At 36.0% G+C, this 21,610-nt stretch overlaps 1 protein-coding gene across 4 annotated transcripts in view; it reads left to right on the plus strand.

Moving 5' to 3' along the window:
• Nucleotides 1-21,610, plus strand: part of Adamts6 (ADAM metallopeptidase with thrombospondin type 1 motif 6) — a 229,766-nt gene that overhangs the window by 6,569 nt on the left and 201,587 nt on the right. For 3 of the 4 annotated variants that reach the window (XR_008219495.1, XM_052743224.1, XM_052743225.1), the window contains exons 2-7: nt 1,186-1,560; nt 3,777-4,141; nt 15,005-15,173; nt 17,123-17,337; nt 18,081-18,164; nt 18,676-18,821. Coding sequence is in view for 2 of the 4 variants with exons in the window: in XM_052743224.1 (XP_052599184.1) it covers nt 1,464-1,560; nt 3,777-4,141; nt 15,005-15,173; nt 17,123-17,337; nt 18,081-18,164; nt 18,676-18,821 (1,076 nt within the window). In the remaining 2 variants the exon portion in view is untranslated. Of the gene's footprint in view, nt 1-1,185; nt 1,561-3,776; nt 4,142-15,004; nt 15,174-17,122; nt 17,338-18,080; nt 18,165-18,675; nt 18,822-21,610 lie in introns of those variants that run through there. The other variant, XM_052743226.1, reaches the window with a different exon arrangement.

The raw sequence follows: 21,610 nt of genomic DNA on the forward strand, positions 1-21,610 counted from the left end.
CTCTGGAGAACACTGCTTGGTCTACCTCTAGCGTCCAGGGTCCAGGAACCAAGAGAGAGCAGCGCATCCGGATCTTGGGTCTTCAGGGCCCTCTCTTGGCCCCGTCTTGTAGGCGTGACAGTTACCGAAGCCTCAGTGGGGGTTGGAACTTCCAGATCAAAGCTGGAATGGCTACCCACTACATCTCCCCCTTTTGTCTAAATAAGAAGGTTCTAACTTAATACAAAACTATATACAAAGGAATGGTTATCAAATATTGTCCAGGAGTAATGAGGGATAATGACCTAGATAAGATGGAACTACAATCAATGCAAACAATATCAAGCAAGAAACACATACTGAAATCCAGAGACGTCTAGAGCATTGGTAAATGGCATGTTACAAAGATCATTCCAAAAGGTGTCCTATCCTAAGAACCTGAATCTAATACTTAATATGTTCTATCTAAGATATTATATATATATATGTATATATATACTAAGTTGTAACTATAACTGCTAGTCTTCAATCCCATCAAAGACCTGAGAAGGAATATAACGGTACCTGAGAAATGGAAGATGAATGCAAGCAACTTTCGGGAATCTTGCAAGAGTAGACAGAGACAGCTGGCAGCCTGGACAGTCACCTAATGTTTCTCAGCATTGTTGGTGCATTCAAATTGGCTACAGGCCTAGAGTATCTGACAGACCATTTTTGCTACCCACTACAGATATGAATGGGTTTAAAACATTTTGTTGAGGAATGAAATCACATACCGTTCGTTCAGTGCATACGATGGACTTAGATTATGCAGTTTCTCTGCGTTTTTATCTTACTAAAAGGAGATTGGCACACCATGAATATCCATTGTTATCTTCAGAGTTTCATTATTTTTAAAAGAGTTATTAGTCTCCTCTTCAGATTCCTTCCCACGCCCTCTTCCTCCTCCTCTCTCCTCTTCTTGTTTTCTTGATTCCTAAAATATTGTGCAAGCTCAACAACTCTTCTGTAATCTCAAGCTCCAAGGTTATTTATTTAATTATTTAGTAGTTGTAAAATTATCCTACTAGCTACTTAGGTTTCTGATTATGTATTTAACTATATTAAATTCTTTTGAATTTATGTCCTTTGGCAAATATTCATTAATCTGTAGTAAATATGTCCATTCATGATATTTTTTCAGTTGACTCACTTTTTCCCCTCTAGGTTAAAGAATGGCCATACTGAAGTGACCCATCACTCTGAGCTTTGCTTATGAAAAATTTTATCATCATTATTCTCTTCGTTTTGGATCAAGAAAATGAATCCAGACATAGAAGAAAGTACAAGATGTTGGGAAAAAATACCTGTTAAACAGTGAAGCATCTAACAACTCATTTGCAAGAAGATTTAAGGAATTAAATTTGTTATGCTTCGATATTGGTATGATATTGACTCTCTAGCTCATAGGTAGCCCTCCAAAATATCATTCAGTTTTCCAAATTATGGAAATTTCGTGGAAAACGTTGACTTGGATTTTGAGCCTCATCATGGCTTCTTCGGAATTTTATAGTGACCACAGACTTTCCTACAGTTCTCAAGGTAGGATATCTGATTTTGAAATTTGATAGAAATTATCACAAAATGAAAACTCTCTCTCTATAGTTTGGTAAATGGTTTCTTGGGAATATTAGTCAGATGGACAGAAACAAAGGTGCTAAGAGGATGTTTAAGTTGTCCCTTGGAGCTAATTCTTGAGTGGGTCTTAGAGTTGACTGGTCTTAGAAAATGATGCACTCTAAGCTGCTGCTTTTCTTATCTTCTACATTTTAATAGGCTCATTCCTGGCTAGGGTTTGGAGCCAGGGTCATTTTCCGACAGAAACCAAACGTTTATGTTGTAGAAGACGAAGAAACCAGATAAACTTTGATACAGACCTCTTTAAACGTGAACCCTTCATTTAAAATACAAAAATAACAACAAAATATCATAAGGATTCTCATTCTTACAATTTTAATTTAGACAATTGAACTTTATATCATAGAAATGACCTCAATAAAGAAAGTCCCAGGAGGAAATGTCATATTGTAGTTCATGGACCAGTCCATTCCTCATAGAGTTATTGAAAACCAAACCTTTTGGATTTTCCTCCCATGAATACCCAGTAACAAACAATTTTTTTGCTGCTGCTGAAGGTGTTACAGACTGGAAGTCTGTGTGTGAAGAGTATACCTCTGAATGTTGATCAACAAAACCATAGTACTTAATTGACTCTTATTTATAAAAGTGAATCATCATATTTTAAATTATTTCCACTGATTATAGTTTTATTGGACCTTATGTTTATGGAGTAAACTCCATGTGTGGCAGTTACACAATGGGATGATAACTGGTTTCTCCTAGTGGTAAACCTAACTGAATGAAGGTTTGGCTAAGAAAGAGATGGTTTACTAATCTAAGTAAGAAAATCATGGGGCTGCAGAGAAGGCTAAATGGTTAAGAACAATGCTCTTGCAGAGGATCTGTGCTCACTGCAAGCACCCACATGACTGCTCACATCTATCTGAAACTCCACTTTCACTGGTTCTGATGCCCTCTGGCCTCCATGGAAACTGGATGTGTACATGGTGTATATACAAATATGCAGATAAAATGCTTATGCATATGAAATAAAAGATAACAAAATAAATAAAAAGAAAAATAATAGTCCTCTAATTTTTTCTACACTTGATTGTTAACATTTTATTGAGATATAACATACAAATAACACATCTATTAAAGTATACATCTCAATGGTTTTTAGTAGGTTTTAGAACTGTACAATATTACCATAATCAACTTTAGTGCATTTTAGTAGTTTTTAAAAAAAGACTAACCAAAACAAAACAAAAGAACCTCTACCCAGTAAGAGTTACTCCCAAATTCCCTATCCCTAGGCAATTTCTCCACTTTGAACTCTAGAGATTGGCCTCTTCTGACTATTGCACAGAAGTAGGAAGAAGAGAGAAGGCAGTTGCTGTGAAAGAGAATTCATGTGCAATTGCAGCACACATCACCGCTGCTTTCCTTTCTGCTGGAGAATAGTGTTTTTATTATATTATTATATAAGAAGTAAGGATTTTCTTACCACAGCCTGTCTCTTCATCAGTTGATGAGGAGTCAGTTGCATTACTTCTTCCCTTGGGCTTTGATGAACAGGCCTGATAAGAGCATTCACACATAAATTTTTACCCAGAAATGTGTTTTTATTTCTTTTTTGTATGTACCTTGGAGTAGAATTATTGCTAAGTGATCTGGTAATTCATGTTTAACATTGTGAGGAGCTGTCAGATTAGCCTCTAAAGTGTCCCTGGCCTTTCACATTCCTAGTGATGTTCTACTTCTTTGAAGATAGTTTCTTCAGAGCTGTAGAGATTCTCCACGCATGTTTTTGGAAAGCTTACAAAACTAACTTTATCTGAATTAAACATTTTTTTTAAATGTATATGTGCTTTTTGTCTCATTTTCATGTAAGATTTTCATACTTCTAGAAGAACTTTTAAACTCCATATGTTAAAAATTAAATTTAGGAAAGAAGAGTAGTCCTTCACAAATAATTTTTTTAAATAATACCGTTTTGAGGAATTAAACAATTGAAACTTAATCTTTCAATTTTATACCTTTACTCTTTCATTTTGTATAACATTTTCATCCACACCTCACATATAATGATGCATAGTTTTAATTGACATCATTATTTATATTGCTACTTCTTTGTTCTGTTAAATTTTCTTTTCTTCCATGTGCTTTTCTGGATTCTCTGCCTTGTGACTACAAAGAGGAATTCCTGACTTACCTTGAACACTACCAGCTAACTATTCCAATAAGAGTTGATCAAAATGGAGCTTTTCTCAGCTTTACTGTGAAAGATGATAAGCACTCAAGGAGGAGACGAAGTATGGACCTTATTGAGCCACAGCAGGCGGTGTCTAAATTATTTTTTAAACTTTCAGCCTATGGCAAGCACTTTCACCTAAACTTGACTCTCAATACAAATTTTGTGTCTAAACATTTTACAGTAGAATACTGGGGGAAAGATGGACCCCAGTGGAAACATGATTTCTTAGACAACTGTCACTACACAGGATACTTGCAAGATCAACGCAGCACAACTAAAGTGGCTTTAAGCAACTGTGTTGGATTGGTAAGTAAATATGACTTTACATTTCTGATGGGAAAATAGATTCACGATATAAATACCTTTCCTTGCGCTAAAATATACAGGTAAGTGGTTTAAGTAGAAAGGTGATAGCCTAATATTCCTTATTTCTGCTGCTTTTACTTTTCATCCTCGTTTTCCATAATGCTTACAGTGATTTTCCCAGGACAGCCTTTTAAACTCATTGAGAAGTAGAGACTGAGTGACCTCTTAGGCATCCTTTTATACTCAGAATTTCCTGTTCAGATCACAAAGCTTCATCATTCATGAACAGTTCCAAGGTGTATTGTATTCAGGAAACCATGACACTAACTACCCTTTAGGTTCTACATTTGTCTCTGGGAGGGCACACAGATTTAAAGTAAGTTATGGTCTACTTATGATGATGAGTTCTTAGAGCAAAATTTTATACCAGTGTGTATGTAATATTTCCTTACTATTTATATGAAGACTGTTGTTAAGCCTATTTTGTTTTGAAAATGGGTTCAAGAGTGCAGGGTACTCCTAAATGCTGCATATTTGAGTCTATTATAGTAAAATGGTAAGTACATAGTTCACAGTTGCACATAGTAGTGATTTCAGATAAAATCATACTCCTCCACTTCCTCATCTGCTCTTACCCTGTTCAGGCTAATATAGATGTTCCATTAAAACTTTATGTGTAAAGAACACAAACACTTTTATGTCTTAGTTCTATTTTCAGCAATCATTTTTCTTTCTTACTATAACAGACCCACACTCTTGTTTTTAACTTCAGTAGAAAACAACAATCTAAGTACAGTAGAATTTAAATAAGTTTTAAATTAAAAAACTATGTAATTGGGAAATATATACACATATAAACTGCCCCGGCCAGCAGGGCTTCAATGGGTTCTTGACCACCCTAAGGACAGAATGATAGGGACAGGAGATACAAAGGAAATACACCAAGACAATATTCTGATCAAGGTGCAACTTTATTTTTCTCAAGGAGGGTTTATATAGTTCCTGCAGGGTAGGAGGAGCAAGAAGCTGTCATCTGCATAGGGTGGGGCAAGCTAACAGGATGTTTGTATAGGATGTTTACAGGGTGAAAGGGTCAAGGGCTCTGACTCAATGTCCTGTTGCTAGGCAACCTGACTGTAAGATGATCTAGTTCCCTGTTTTAATGGGGGGGGGGTCTGTATTTTTCCAATAATTAGAGATTCTGTCCTTGTTCCTGACAATAAACAAACACACACACATACACACAAACACCTGTACACATAGGTAATTTTAAATTTAGGTTCTGCATGAAAATATGATATTTCTGAATGTGGCTTATTTTATTTAATGTAATGTTTTTCAGTTGTATCCATTTTCTTGAAAATGTCATAATTCCATTTTTCTTTATGGCTAAACAGAAAATTCCATTGTACGTATTTACCACAATTTCTTTTTCTTTAACTATTCATCACTTGATGGGCATCTAGGCTGATTTTATCTTTTGGTTATTGTGAACAGTGCAGCTATAATTGTGGATGTGCAAGTATCTTTGTGGTATGTTGACTTAGTGTATTCATGAATAGTATAGCTGGGTTATACTGGGCATTGTTTGAGGGCCCTTCATACTGATTTTCTTAGTGGGAATACACAAGTTTACAACCCTAACCGCAGTGTATAAGGGTTTCTTTTTGCCCATGTCCTATCAGCATTACTTTTCAGGATGGAAGTCAGTCTGTCTGGGATGAACAAATCTTAAAGAAGTTCTCATTTGCATTTCCAATGGCTAAGCAGTAGGAGTCTACCTAGGGCACATGTGGCTTTAGCCCTGAGAGTTGATTTTTGTGTCCTCTATTCAGTTTCACTGATCTACAGACCTAGTTTGTACCAGTACTGTGATTTTTGTTGTTGCTACTTACTGTGGCTCTTTAGTATAATTTGAGATTGGGCGTTGTGACACCTTCAGCATTACTCTTTCTATTGAGCTATAGCTTGCCTTTTGTCCTTCTATATCAATTTTATGATTGCTTTTTTTCCTCCTGTAAACAATGCCATTATAATTTTGATGCAGATTGCATTGAATAGATTGCTTTTGGTGATAATGACATTTTCACAATATTGATTCTTCCAATCCATGAACAAGGGAAGTCTGTCTATTTTCAGATGTCTTTAATTTTTGTATTTAGTGTTTTAAAGTTTTCATTATAGAGATCTTTCAATTCCTTGGTTAGGTTTATTTTAAGATACATTATTTTAGTTTTGTAGGAAAATTTGTGGACACTTTTTTTTTCTGATCATGTCTATTTGAGGTCTGAATGCTACGTTTGAATGTTTATTTCTTTCTCTAGATTTGGGATATTTTCTGTTACAATTTTATTGAAGAAAGTCTATGTCTTTATTGTTTATCTACTTTCTCTTGCTTTCCTGATCACATCCCAGAGTTCTATTTATTTATTTTATTTATTCTTCTCTCAAACATTAGATACTGACTGCAGTCCCATCCCCCCACCCCCACCCCATCCCAGATTCATTTCTTCTCCTGTTTCCCTTCAGATAAGAGCAGGCCTCAGAGATATCAACCAAACATGGCATAACAAGTTCCAGTAACACTAGGTACAAACCCTCGTATCAAGACTGAATGAGGCAACCCAATAGGAGGAAAAGGGTCCTGAGGGTAGGCTAGAGTCAGAGACACCCCCTACTCCCAGTGTTAAGAATCCGACAAAAACACAAAGCTTCACTGTTGTTTTATCTCTGGCACAGCAGCTGCACCTGAATCTACTTCTGTTTCAGCCAATAATTGTGGCTCAGCAGTTACTGACTTGCTTCTCTGGTAGTCTTTACATCCCGCAGAATCTGCCTCCTGCCCTGCCACCAAATGTAGCTTTAAATCTCTATCATTCTATTTATCAATAAGACTCAGTAGTCAGAGGCTCGGGCTAAAAACCTGCTAGCTCAGAGAGGTTGAGGAGCAACTAGCTGAACTTACCTCCTTACCAAGACTCAGAAAGAGTGCAGTTCTTCTGCTCCACCAAGCCAAAAAAGATCACTACACTCAGTCCCTCCCTACTGCTTCCTGTGCGTCTCTCTATCCATATTCCAGAGGGCCTCTGACTCTGTATGATTATTTTCTGTCAACTAGTTGCTAGCTCTGCCTCCTGACCCAAGATTGATTTTATTTAATTAATGCAAATGCAAATTTGGGATTCAAGGTGTTATATATCCATATGTAAATTTCCCTTTTAAATACAATCTTTTAGTATTGGCTTTGGATTGGAGAATTGATAGTTATTGATATTGAGAGTTATCACTGAAAGTATTTGTTAATTTCTGTTATTTTGTTAGTTTTATTGTATTTTGCATCGTTCTATTCCTATTCTAGTGTGTTTTCTTTATTATTATTTAATTATTTAATATTATTATTAGTGTATTTCTATTCTAATGTGGTTTATTCTTTCACATGGCTTTATAGATGTGTTTATCTTTCTTGTCAGGTGGAAAGATTCAAGTATTTTCTGTAGATCTCGTTTAGTGGTCATCAATTCCTTTAGCCTGCCTTTATCATGGAAAGTTTTTCTTTCTCTTTTGATTATGACAGATAGTTTTGCTGGATATAATAGTCTAGGATGGCAGTTGTTCTCTTTTAGAGCTTGTAATAATCATTCTGAATCCTCATGGCTTTTAAAGTTTTTGTTGATGGTCTTGCCCTTTTATAAGTGACTTTGTGTTTTTCTCTTGCAGCTTTCAATGTACTTTCTTTGTTCTGTATTTTTAGTATTTTAACTATACTAGACCATGGGGATGTTCCTCTAGGGTCTTGTATATTTGGTGTCAAAATACCTATTATACTTGGATGAGCACCTCCTTCCTTGGATTTGGGGCATTTTCTGCTGTGATTTTCTTGAAAATACTTTTCTCTGCATTTAGCATGAATTTCTTCTTTTATGCCCATAGATTGTCTTTTCATCATGTCCCATGGATCTTAAATGTTCCATTGTTTTTTATTATTAATTGTCCTTGTCATTGTTTGAATGTTTCAGTTCCTTTACATTGTCTTTAAGCCTGGATATTCTGTTTCCTCCTTGATTGATTCTATTGATGAGGTTGCTCATGGAGCTTTTTATTTGACTTATTGGATTTTTCATTTTCAATATTTCAGGCACTTTTTTTTTTTTTTTTTTGGTTTTTCGAGACAGGGTTTCTCTGTGTAGCTTTGTGCCTTTCCTGGAACTCGCTTTGTAGACCAGGCTGGCCTTGAACTCACAGAGATCTGCCTGCCTCTGCCTCCTGAGTGCTGGGATTAAAGGTGTGCGCCACCACTGCCCAGCTCAGGCACTTTTTTCCCCCAGAATTTATCTTTTCTTGAATTCCACCTTCAATATGTATTGAGGACCTATCCTATATTGAGTAATATATTTCAGTAGCTCCTTCTTTGTTTTTTCTTGGAATTCTTTCAAGAGTTTATTTGTGCACTGTGAACTCTTTTAATACATTTACATTCATTCCTTGGAATCTATTGTCTGGGTTTTCATCAAATTTACTCTTATTGGAGGACATCATTGTGCATTTAGTTATTTTTGGAGGAGTCATATTGCCTTTGATTTTCATGTATTTCAATTATTTCATGCTTTTGCATTGAGGCTCATGCATCTTGGTTAGGATTAATTAGATCCGTTGTTGGATATTTTCCCCAACTTTTCTTTCACTGTAAGTATTTGCAGTGCTATAGAGGGACTGTGTAATAATAGCATTGAGCTAGATTTGTGTTTAGGAGACTAGGCTTAGTTCCCATTACTTCTCTGAAAATAGAATACTGCCTGAAAAACAGTCACTACCAAAGAGTAGGTCAACTATGAACATACAGAAATAGTCAAATGACAAACAAGCCCTTTAAACTCCAATAACTTTAGGAAACAAAGAAACACTGATGTACATGAAGGTATTATTTTTTTGTGGATATGAGTAAAAGGGAACAAAGGAGATTAAGAATATTGGTTAATATCGAATTAACAGAGAAACTATAGAACAGAGAAAAGTAAACAGAAGGGTGAAACAAAAGTGTGTGTGTGTGTGTGTGTGTGTGTGTGTGTGTGTGTGTGTGTGTGTGTGTATGTGTGTGTGAATTTTGGCTAAAAGTAGAATGAAAAGAGAAACATTAAAAATTCAGTCAGGGGCAAGAGGGTGGTGGCACACGCCTTCAATTCCAGCATTTGGGAGCAGAGGCAGGCAGATCTCTGTGAGTTTGGGGCAAGCTTGATCTACAGAATGGTTTCCAGGACAGCCAGGAATATGTAGAGAAACCCTGTCTCAAAAATAACAAGATCAACAAACAAACGAACAACAGAAACAAAGTCAACACACAAAAATGCAATCAGATAACCTTAAACTGTCTCAGGCCGTAGGAGACTAACACACAGAGGCACCACAAAGCAGGTAGTTTATGTTCTTTGAGGAAACTTATCCAAGGAACTTGAAATAGGAAAAAAATAGAGAAAAGAAAAGAGAAAAACAGAGAGTAAGAGAGAAAGGATGAGAACAAAGGACAGAGCTGGCCTTGCATCGCGTGTTTAATAAAGGGAATTACCATGAAGTGGTGAAAGCTGATGTGGGTATTATGTCTGATATACTCTCACCTGGGCTACTGGTTTTAGACTTGAATCTTTCAGTTCCTTCCTAGACTCCAAGAGGCCTCTCATACTCTTGGGCAATATTTTTAAAAGTTATTTTATTACACATGTACGTATGCATGTATGTATGCATGTATGTATGTATATATATGAGTGTTTTGCCTGCATGTATATCTGTGCACCATGTATGTGCTTGGTGCCTGTGAAGGCTAGAAGAGGGTGTCAGATTCCCTGGAAATGTAGTTGAAGGCAGTTGTGAGCCACCATATGGGTTCTGGGAATCCAACCTGGGTTCTCTGGAAGAGCAGCCAGTGCCTTAACCATGGAGCCAGCATGGTGGACAGACTTTTATAAAGTCAAGTCACAGATGCTAGTTCTGTCCAAACAGTCATTTACAGATCAAGTCACAGATACTGGTCATACTTCTGGGCAGTTCAGGAGTTGGACTGTGAGTGTTGTTCTCACCTCTAGGCCATCCTTTGTGGGAACGGGTGACATGTTGGTGGCATCAATAAGCAGCTCTTCAACATTAAATCACAGATGCTGGCCATGGTATTGGGTCCATAGGAGTCCTCCTGAATGGCAGACAGACCCCTGGGCTGCCCCTTTTGATGTTGGGTACACTGCCTGGAGTTTGTCTGTTTCCTTGCACACTCTGGCTCTAACCAGGTTTTCACCTTGTTAGACATGTGCAGTTCTGAAGTAAAGTTTCTCAGTACAGTCTAGAGGTAATTTCCTAGCAGCTCTCAGAATCTAGTCACAGGACATTTACTGAGTCTCCTGAGTGTACAGTTCACTGAGAGTTTAGGACAGCATGCTGCCAACTCAGAAGGGGTCTTTTTGAAATCACACTAGTTCTTAACTGAAAAACGAGTTTCCTTAAATCACAAAACATAAGTGATGAAACAATATAGTGCTCTTATTCTAATATGAATTAAATATATTCCTATTGTATCATGTTACTTTTTTTGCTTTTAAACTATTATTTATTTATTATTATAAAAGTATTGTCATTATTATAGAGCCACTGAAAATATTTTAACTGTTATACAATATATTTGACATATTTAAAATATTTTGGTGACTTTTTTCATTACAATAAGTTTTATTGATAATCTATATTTTGGTCTCTGAAAATCTATATTATTATCAGTAAAATATTCTGAAAAGGGTCCATTCATTTTGTTTTCTAGTTATCAAAAGATATGGTAAAGGAATTTGGGCACATGTGTATACATAACTAAGTTCAAGAATTAAGATATAAAATATTGAAACGAGTGATTACTTGAGAAATAGTAATGCAGAAACTGCAATTCAGAAAATTAAAATATTTACTTAGGGACTTGAGGTCACATAACTGCAACTGAAAAAGAGAAGATTATGGCATGAGATACTGGTGTTCCATACAGAAAGAAAGAAAAACCTTTGAAGTGGTAGTGAACCACAAGAAGCTAGAAAATGACCACTGTTCCAGATTACTCCACCAAGTCATTTAGAGAGTTTCATATTCTTGTTAGAACATTCACAGAGGAGACTGAAGATGTGGGGAGTTTTGATTGGCTTGAGTATGACAAGGGATCCTGGGAAGTGTCTAGGATGATGGGTAAAGGAGTAGAGCATAGAATCAGAGTGAATGATGTCTCTAACACATGGGGTATGTAGTCAGGAAGTGCAGCTTGAGTTTCTTGTAGAAACCCAGCAGTGAGGATATGATATTAGTCCTCATGATCCTAATCCGATTAGAATAAGCATGAGTAAGGATGCTGAGGGAAGTGAGAAACTACTCTTGCCAACCAGATGTAATGTTTTGGGGACTTCACTTATCCATGTCTCCTCTTTTCTAATCTTATGATAACTTCCCCCTCTCCCCCAGTCAGCCATTGTAACTCCTTGCTGTTTCTTAAATAGTGCATGGATGCTCTTACCTCATCGTAGCTTATCTTTCCCAGGGGACCACCAGCCCCAAAATAATGACATGGAGACTTATTATTAATTATGAAAGCTTGGCCTTGAGCTTAGGCATGTTTCCAAATTACTCTTATAAACAAAAATTAACCTGTTTCTATTAATCTAGGTTCTGCCACATGACTTTTACTTCTCTCCCATTCTGTACATCTGAATTGCTCCAGGCTTGCTGGTGTCTTTTGAGTGCTTAGAATCTAACCCTCTGAGTTCCTCTCTGCCCGGAAGTCCCACCTAACCTTCTGGCTAGCTATTGGCTGTTTGGCTTTTTATTAAAAGACACATCATGCAGTGTAAACAAATATCCCACAATATCTCATTTTCTTTGTGCTTGGTCTTTTTTATCAATACATCTTTTTTCACTTCCTCACTTACTTTATGCAGGTTTTGTTCAAATATCAATATATTTTATGTGAGTGTGTAGGTGTGCATGTGTGTTTCCATGCATGTAGACACCAGTAGTCAGCCTGAGGTGTTATTCCTTGGGTACCATACACTTTGTTTTTTGAGACAGAGTCCCTCATTGACTTGGGCTAAGTAAGTTAGACGAGCTTCAATGATCTATCTTTATCTATCTCAGGGATAAAGGGATTCCCCTAGGGAGTAATATTACAAGTGTGGGACACCATACCTGTATTTGTACATGGTTTCTGGGGCTTCATCTCAGGTCTTAATGTGCAGGAGGCAAGTACTTTACCAACTGAGTTATTTCTGCAGTCCAAATAGTACATCATAGAGGATATTTCCAAATATTCTAAATAGTTTGTATAACCTTCTTATAATTCTTCTCTGTCCTTTTTCACTGACTTTTCTCCCTTTCTTAACATCATGATCTGATATACCATTTATATATGTAATTAATTAATTACCTTGTCCTACCTTTCCCACTAGACTGTAATCATTATGACAGAGCCCAGACTTTCTTTGGTTCACTGTTGTACCTCTGCTGACTAGTATAGTTTTCATACTACCCTAGACACTCAATCAGAAACAACCCTTATGATGAGATGATTATAATATAGTGATTAAGTGTCTAAACGCTGAAGTCAGTCAAATGAGTTTGCTGCTAAATTTTGCTCCTTTTGCTTATTTGTAGAGTAAAGCTGATCATATTGTTTATTTCATAGAGCTATTAAGATTAAGTGAGACACGTAGAAACATTTTATAGGATACGTACTACATAAAACCTCTGAAATGCCATTTCAAAATCTTTTCATTCTTACAGGGTTTCTTCTTCTTTCTTACTAGTCTTCTGAATCTGTTTTCCCTCAATAACCTGAGCTTTTTGTTAGAGGCTTTCAACTTAATACTGATGACAGACCAGTGTGACGTCAGTGTCCTAGCATTTGTGGGTCAAACTCTGGATTGCTGTCCTACACTTTCTTCTAATCAGTCTTAACAAAACTTACCTGTGTTTTTAAAACACTGTGTTCAGTTTTCTAGTACTTATTAAACTGCCCGGTAAACTCATTTTTACATAGATATTGGAGTTTGTTAACAGTGTATTGAGTTATTCCTCAGGGTTTGAATTTAATATAGGGACTGTTACCCATAAGGATATAAACAATCATAAAAAAACATGAAGTTACTAAGGGCTCCTCTTTTTTTATTCAACTCATTTCATGTAGGTTGTGGGTGAATGACAACCTTCTCTGTAAGTTATAATATATCTGATTATGTCTTATCTTTCTAAGCATGTAGTAGTTCAAATGAATTTTTCTAAATAGAATCATAGAAGTTTGGAAATCAAAGGGACATTAGAGATTATTTGGACCAGATGTTTTCTATTTTTTTTTTTAAGAGAAGGAAACCCTTTTCTCATATGAACTATTATTTGGACACTTAGCACACTGATTAATAAAAACAGCTGATTCTGAGCCCTGGAATCCAAGTCATTTAGATCTCCCTTTGTTGTCTGGGACAATCCCTCAGGGGTACTTCATGGAACCCGTAGGGCTCCCCAGAGTGCTATTTTAAAATGAGTAATTTAGACCAATTCTTTCATTTTTCTCAGCTGAGGAAATAAGTTCAGAGGGTTTGTATTTTACCTGGTGTTGAAGGGTAGTTGGATAAAGAGCCATCTTTTCATATGCCATAATTAGGAAAATAGGATTAGAAGAGTAGAGTTCTTATTTATTTATTTCATGGAGTTCTTATTTTTCATGCAGGTAACTTTCCCCATATTATTTCTTTTTCACCAACATACCATTTGAACCTACTTCATACAAGACACGCTCTGGGGCTCTAACTGATACAGAGAGATGTAAGACAATGCTTTTCTCGAAGACAGCAAGTAGTTTAGTTGAGAGTTAAAGCATGTCGTAGGAACATTGCGCTGAGTTTAACTGACTTCAAGATTTGTGCTGCAACCGTGTGAATTCACTGAAATTAAATGAGTTTCTAGATTAAATAAATACATTTATGGAATTAAATTAGCTGAAAATAAATGATGTTGATAATAAGCTCTAATTTAGCTCAGATGCCACTCTGTTTAAGCCAAGAAGCTTTAAGGAGCGCTAGGGCAGCTGAACAGGAGGCGATTAAACAGGTTTGCACAAAGGGATGAAATACTGTGGGAAACAGAGGAGCTTGTCTTGAACTGCAGCAAGTTCCATTTCCTTCCTCTCTATACAGTACTGGACAATTTCTTGATTTCTGAGCCTGTTACTTCATATCCAAAAGGGAACATATGTTAACTAAAACATATTCATCAGGAGATCACAAACCTCAGATGTCCACGATTACCACTGAAGAAGCTCATTTCTCCCTTGTGTTAGTGTTTACATCAGGCAGTTTTCTAAGAGGCCGCTCAGGGACCTAGCAGCCTTCTTTTTTGGCTTCCACTGCCCCTAAAGTTGGGAGTCCTTCCATTCAGTTGGCAGTAGGGAAGCAGGGAGTGGAGAATTCCACTGGAATGGTATTCAGAGACTGATCCTGCAGGTGATTTGCAGCCCCCTGCCCTTTCGTATTGGGTAAAACTTAATACTAACGAAGCTGTACCTGAGCCAGCATCTGGAAAGGAACTTGGTTGTATAGCTAGCTGTCTCTGCTGACTCAGAGTCTTTGAGGAGATGTGCATGTGACATAGTTAGTATGCTGCAGAACATGTGCAGGTGTTTAATCGCCTTTCTTAAAACACGAAGACATTTACATAATATAGAAAATAAATAATTTTTAAATTAACATGTATTTTAACCTCTGTTTTGGGAAGATATTGATTTATCTTTTAATCTTGGTAATAAAGATATTTATTTAAAATGACCCTTCTAGGTAAATCCTTTGTTGCTCCTTCTTTTAGCATGGTATTATTGCTACAGAAGATGAAGAATATTTTATTGAGCCTCTAAAGAATACCACAGAGGATTCCAAACATTTTAGTTATGAAAATGGCCATCCTCATGTTATTTACAAAAAGTCTACACTCCAGCAACGGCATATCTATGATCATTCTCATTGTGGGGTTTCAGGTGAGTGCAAGCGTTTGGGAAGCATTGTGTATTGCTTATGCCTCTTTTTTCTGGAAAGTAAAATATTATTAGTAATAAAACTATGCATACAAACTTGAGTGGTTAGATTTATAATGTCTAGAACCATCTTAAAAAGTATTACCCAGTAATAGTTTTAAGTCAGTTTGGAGGTTGTTTAAGAAATCCTTAAATTGTGTCTTGGATATGAATGGGCTTAAAACGTTTTGTTGAGGAGTGGAATCACATACTATTTGTAGTGATAGGCCAGTGCAGGCACCCTCTCCACTATTGCTAGTAGTCTAAGCTGGAGTCATCCTTATGAATTCCTGGGAATTCTCAGCACATGACCACCTAACCATGAGCCGAACAAGGATGACAACATCAATAGACATGCCAAAGAGAACGGTGGGTGGGGGTGTGTTGGGTGGCATTTGGCCTCAACTCTACACAAAGAACTATAGGTAACTAAGGAATGCTGAGAGGGGGAGAAATTGTCTTTTTCAGGGAAGAGCACACCAACTGGTTATTCAATATCAAATGGTCAGCCCTGAAAACGTACATACAATTAACATTATAAAGACTGAGAAGGTTATATTTAGGAATATATACATATATATGCCTATATATGTATACACACATATGCATCTAACATCAATTAATGAAAAAAGAGCCCATGAATTTGAAAGGATCAAGGAGGAGTATGTTGGAGGTTTTGGAGGGAGGAAAGAAAAGTTAGAAGTGATATTCTCAAAAAAGAGTATGTTGCTAACATATCTTTCAGGTCTCATGTTAATACCCCTTATCTTTATTTTATTTTCTTGTTTCCATTTTCCAGGTGTGTGTGTGTGTGTGTGTGTGTGTGTGTGTGTGTGTGTGTGTGTGTGTGTGTGTACATGTTTCCTTTTGCTTGTGTGTGGATATATGTGCATGTAACATGCATGTACTTAAGGAGGCTCCAGATTGATGTCGGAAATCATCTTCTTAGTTTTTCCACCTATTTATCAAGTCAGGGTCTCTAAATCCAATCACTTATATGATTAGATTGCTCTTGGGATCCCCTGTTTCTGCCTTCTGAGGCTGGAATCTCAGGTGATTTGCCTCACTCACCTGGATTTAAGTGGTTTATGATGATCTGAACTTGGTCAAGCATCACACACTCTTTAACCACTGAGCAACTCCACTTTTAGACTTGTGAAAAGTAAACTCTGTGTGTTCTGCCAACATAAATAGTTGTAGACATCAAAATTATGTGGGAAGCCTAATTTGTAGCTTTTTTTAAAACCGAGAAGAACAGAATTGGTTCTAATTAAGACGTTTTAACAAGAGCATCTTCCTGTAACACAGATGCTTTTCACATTGGGGTAGATCCTGAAGCAGCATCGTTCTCCGTCAGCATGGTTTTAGTCTATTTTTAAAATATAGGCACCAGCTGGGCGGTGGTGGCACACACTTTTAATCCCAGCACTTGGGAGGCAGAGCCAGGCAGATCTCTGTGAGTTCGAGGCCAGCCTGGTTTACAGAACGAGATCTAGGACAGGCACCAAAAGAACACAGAGAAACCCTGTCTCGAAAAAAACAAAAACACACATATATATAGGCTAGGCCCCAGTTTATTATAAATCTTAAATGGTTCATTACAGTAAATGTTCCAATATATAATTAGCCACTGGAATAATAGGAAATGACTTGTTTAAAAATCTATTAATTAATTTACTTCATAGCTTTATTGATCTCATTTTCATGAGCAGTTGAATATTAACATTAATTTTTCTAGATAACTAATTTGAAGACTTGAAACTTTTCCTTATTTATACAGTTCTTTACTCTGTTCTCTTATTTTGAATATCTTGATCCATTAGAGAGTTTATGAGAAGCCTATCTATATGAAATCTATATATGTGTATTTTGTTAGTAAATCGATCTGAATTACATAATTCTTTTGATTGCAGATCTCACCAGAAATGGCAAGCCTTGGTGGCTGAATAAGACGTCTTCTGCTTTTTCCTCTTTACTACCAATTAATGACACACATATTCACGGCAGACAGAGAAGATCTGTGAGCACTGAGAGATTTGTGGAGACCCTGGTAGTGGCCGACAAAATGATGGTGGGCTACCATGGCCGTAAAGACATTGAACATTATATTTTGAGTGTGATGAATATTGTAAGTTTGATCCCTCTATAGACTGCCTTACTAAGTAGCTTATTGTGTTTTATACTAAAGTAATGAATTTTTACTGAGATAAATAATATTAAACTTTTATTTGTGTAAATTGGTAAAAAATGAATTTGTATCATTACTTTAATTACTGCTTGGGATTTAGTCTAGAACTTGTACAAAGAAAATAAATACATTCTCTGCCATAGAATTATACTAACTTCCCCTCCCTGAGACTAAGAATTTGTCAACCAACCAACTTTTTTTTTTAGACAAGGACTCTCTATGTAACCTTGGCTATCTGAAACTTACCATGTAAACCAGGCTGGCCTTGAACGCAGAGATCTGCTTGATTAAAAGCATGCACCACCATACCCAGGTGGTCAATTAACTTTTAAGTTTAAGGAAAATAAAATTTAAAATGTCTTATTGTTCATTTTTACTTAATGTGAATGTTTAAAATGAGTTGTTAAATCTTATTTAAGGAACTTGAAACATCAGCTCATATTATAGATTTTGTGATGCATGTAGTTCATCTCTAGGAGAAAATACTTCTTGTTGTAGATTTACATAAAATCCTTTAACCAAAGCATCTTGAAGGTGGAGTCCTAAGTGGTATAGGGTAAAAGAATATCTTTTAGTATACACCATAAAGTCCTAAAAATTGCTTCTTTTCTTTTTAGAAATTCAAAATATCCTCCCATTCTTTTTGTCTGACGTTTTGTCTTTTCTTATTTTCTGGAGGTCAGGTTGCCAAACTTTACCGTGACTCCAGTCTAGGAAACGTTGTGAATATTATAGTGGCTCGCTTAATTGTTCTCACAGAAGATCAGGTAAGAATGTTTTTATATCAAAGCTTTTAGGCTATGGGATTATCATTATGAACAGATATATTTCTTTTATACTTCTCTTAGGAAGTTCTAGTTAAATTTTTTTTGCTCTAAACTTTAATTTTTATGCAATATTGAAATACACTGTAATAATATACATCTCATCTCTTATTAAAGCTTTCTCTCCATAAATGCATACTTGCTACATGTTTCAGAATTAAAGATGAGCATTTTATTTGTATGGCTTACCTGATAATAATGGTTTTGGTTGCTTTTTGTATGCTGATGATCTCATATATGCTTTCTTTATTGTTGAAGTTGGAACTGGAATGAAAGTCTATTCCGTAGTAAATTAAATGAACCCTAGGTCAGATGTTGTGGAGATAAAAATCGGCAGGAGATTATTCCTAGAAACCACTGCTTCTAATTATAGTCCCACTTTAGTTTGCAAGAGTTTGACAACTGACCTTAGTAATTTGTTTGGAACATTTCTGGTATGCATGTTGTATTGCAGCCAAACTTGGAGATAAACCATCATGCAGACAAGTCCCTCGATAGCTTCTGTAAGTGGCAGAAATCCATTCTCTCCCACCAAAGTGATGGAAACACCATTCCAGAAAATGGGATTGCCCACCACGATAATGCAGTTCTTATTACTAGGTATGGTTTGTTGCAAGTATTTTTCCTTTGATTGTTGTGTTTGCTTGATGTTGTAAACTGTATTCGGTTCTATCTAAAGCCTCATTCAGATCATGAGTGTCGAAAGAGCAAAGTAGTAATTTATTTTTTTATTGCTATGGAAGAGTATGGTCTACTATTAATGTGCTTGCATCAAATGAGCTAAATAAGAAAAAAGGATTAAGATTTAATTTAGAAATTTAATAAATAACTTTTCTCCTTATAAGTTCTATTTGTAATGTTTAGTTGGAAGTACAAATATCATTTGTTAATAAAGCAAAATATTAAAAGCATATATATATGTTGTCACTTTTGGTCATAAGATATGATAACTATTCCTATGTACTTCCTAGTTATGTTAATTTATGTTAATTTACTAAAAAAGAGGAGATTGTTTAATTACATTATTTAAATTAAGCATTTAAATGCAAAGGAGCATATCCAGAGTTGGAGAGCTAGCTCAGTCTGTATGAGCCTGTACTGCTTTTGGAGAAATACATTCAGATCCCATCACCCACTTTGGGCTTTCACGACTGCCTGTAGCTACAGTTCTGGAGAATCTGATGCCTTCTCCAGCTACTGGTGCACAAATTGCATACATTCATACAAACACACACATACATATAAATTCTTTAAGAAAAATCTTTAAGAAACAGATACTGTGTGTACGTTCTGTGTGTAAGAACATACTGTGTGTAAAGCTCTCTCCTGAGCAAAGTCATTACTCTATAATAAGCCAATGAATTCATCCCTGCTTTCCAGTTTTACAACGCTGTTTATATTTATTAACTCTGTGGAGTATAGCAATAAGATCTTTTTGCATGTTAGAAAAGGGGAAACTAAATCAAAATAGTTAAATAAATTTTTTTAAGATCAGATCACTCAACTAATAAATCAAAAAGGACTTAACCCCCAATGATCTTGTTTTCTTTTTATTAGCCTATATACCTTAATTCCTTTTTATTTTTTACTTTTGAAGATGGGGTCTTGCTATGTTGTTAGACTGACATCTAGTATGATGGCTCCAGCTGTCCTCCTGTCTTAGCCTCCCAAATAGCTGGGACTGCAGATGTGTACCACCATGCCAAACTTTATTTTAATTTATTGATACTCTGACTATGATTGGGTAGAAACATTATACTTTAATAATCCTAATATGTAATTGTGGCCAGTGAACTCTATTTACAAATAAAAGATGAAAGAAATTAACAAAAATGAACAGTAAGCAAATGGAAACTAAATGCTGTCTTGGCTGAGTGAAATAGCTTTGTTATTTTGATTATTTTTTTTATTTGCAAGTCCATATTTAACATATGCATGATCTGTGGTAGGCTTCTATGCTTTGCCCTCTAAGGAGGGGGAGTAAAGCAAATAGCATCAGAACCTTGACACTCAGTAAGATAACATAATTTAACTTTTAGTAAAAATTCTGTCAACTGTATCATAAAGTTTCCAAGTGCTTTTAAAAGTATGCTTACTTTAATTTTGAACTAACTTCATCTCTCTGTTATCAGAAACTAGAGAATTTTATTCTATGCTCACTGAATGAAGCCACATCTTATGGTTGTATATGTATGTGCTGATACAGCTGTCTGATCAATTTTCTAATTCTTCTCAGTATTGATACCTGAAAGACTATCACATATACTTAAGGAATTAAAAATATACTAGGAATTGTGCTAATGTAGAAACCTTTTATTCACTAAAATATATGGATATGGTTAGTGTTAATGAAGTTATCATGGAAAATATCTACTACGTATATACTTATCAAAATAATCACAGATATTTACATGGTTTCTATATTTCTTTTTGTCCCGCATATAACCACAACTACATAATTTCAATATATCTGCACTAGATTTTCACCTTTTTTCAGAAAATAATAGAAGTTACACCAAGGCTACAGATTCATAAGTATTTAAGTAGGAAACAGATTTGGGCAGTTCACCACCCTGTTATGGCTATAACATTCAACTCTGAATTTGCCCAGATAGTTTCCTAATTTTCTGTTGGTTTTTTTGCTTTGTAGGCTACTTTGAGTGGCTTTTTAGTATCTGACATTTGAAATAACTTGTTCTCCCTCATCGTCTCTGGTGGCCAGTCACACTAGTATTAGAAATGCCCTTCAGATTTAATAGAAGTTAGAGTTCAGATCTCCTATCAGTCTATATTGGCTGATGTAACAGAGGTAATAAGAATGCCTTTTGGAGCATGTGAAGATGGCTCATTTCGTAAAATGTTTGGTGGGGAATCATTAGTACCTGAGTTCAGATCCCCACCACTCCCGTAAAAACCCAGATGCAGCAATACACATCGATGGGGCAGCAGAGACAGGAGGCAGTAGCTAGTTGGTGAGTTCAAGGTTTAGTTAGAGGCCCTGTCTCAAAAATAAGGTAGAGAGGGGCTAGAGAGATGGCTCAGTAGTTAAGGGTGCTTTCTGCTCTTGTAGAGGAGCTGGTTTGATTCCTAGAATCCATATAATTGCTTAAAACTGTCTCCAATTCCAAGGATCTGCCATCTTCTGGCCTCTATGGGCACCAGGAATGCAAATGGTGTATACAGATACATGCAGATAAACATGCATGCACATAAAATACAAATAAATAAATCCTTAACAAATATGGTGGAGAAATGATTGAAGAAAACACCTGACACTGACCTCCTGCCTCCATACTCAAGCACTTCCACATACAAGTGTACACATAAACATGTGCACACATACAAATGCCTCTTTGGGGCAGTATATATTTTAAACTACTATTAACATC

This window comes from Peromyscus californicus, unplaced genomic scaffold (genome assembly GCF_007827085.1).
Source record: "Peromyscus californicus insignis strain IS unplaced genomic scaffold, ASM782708v3 Scaffold_18__1_contigs__length_77618521, whole genome shotgun sequence".
Lineage (NCBI taxonomy): Eukaryota > Metazoa > Chordata > Mammalia > Rodentia > Cricetidae > Peromyscus > Peromyscus californicus.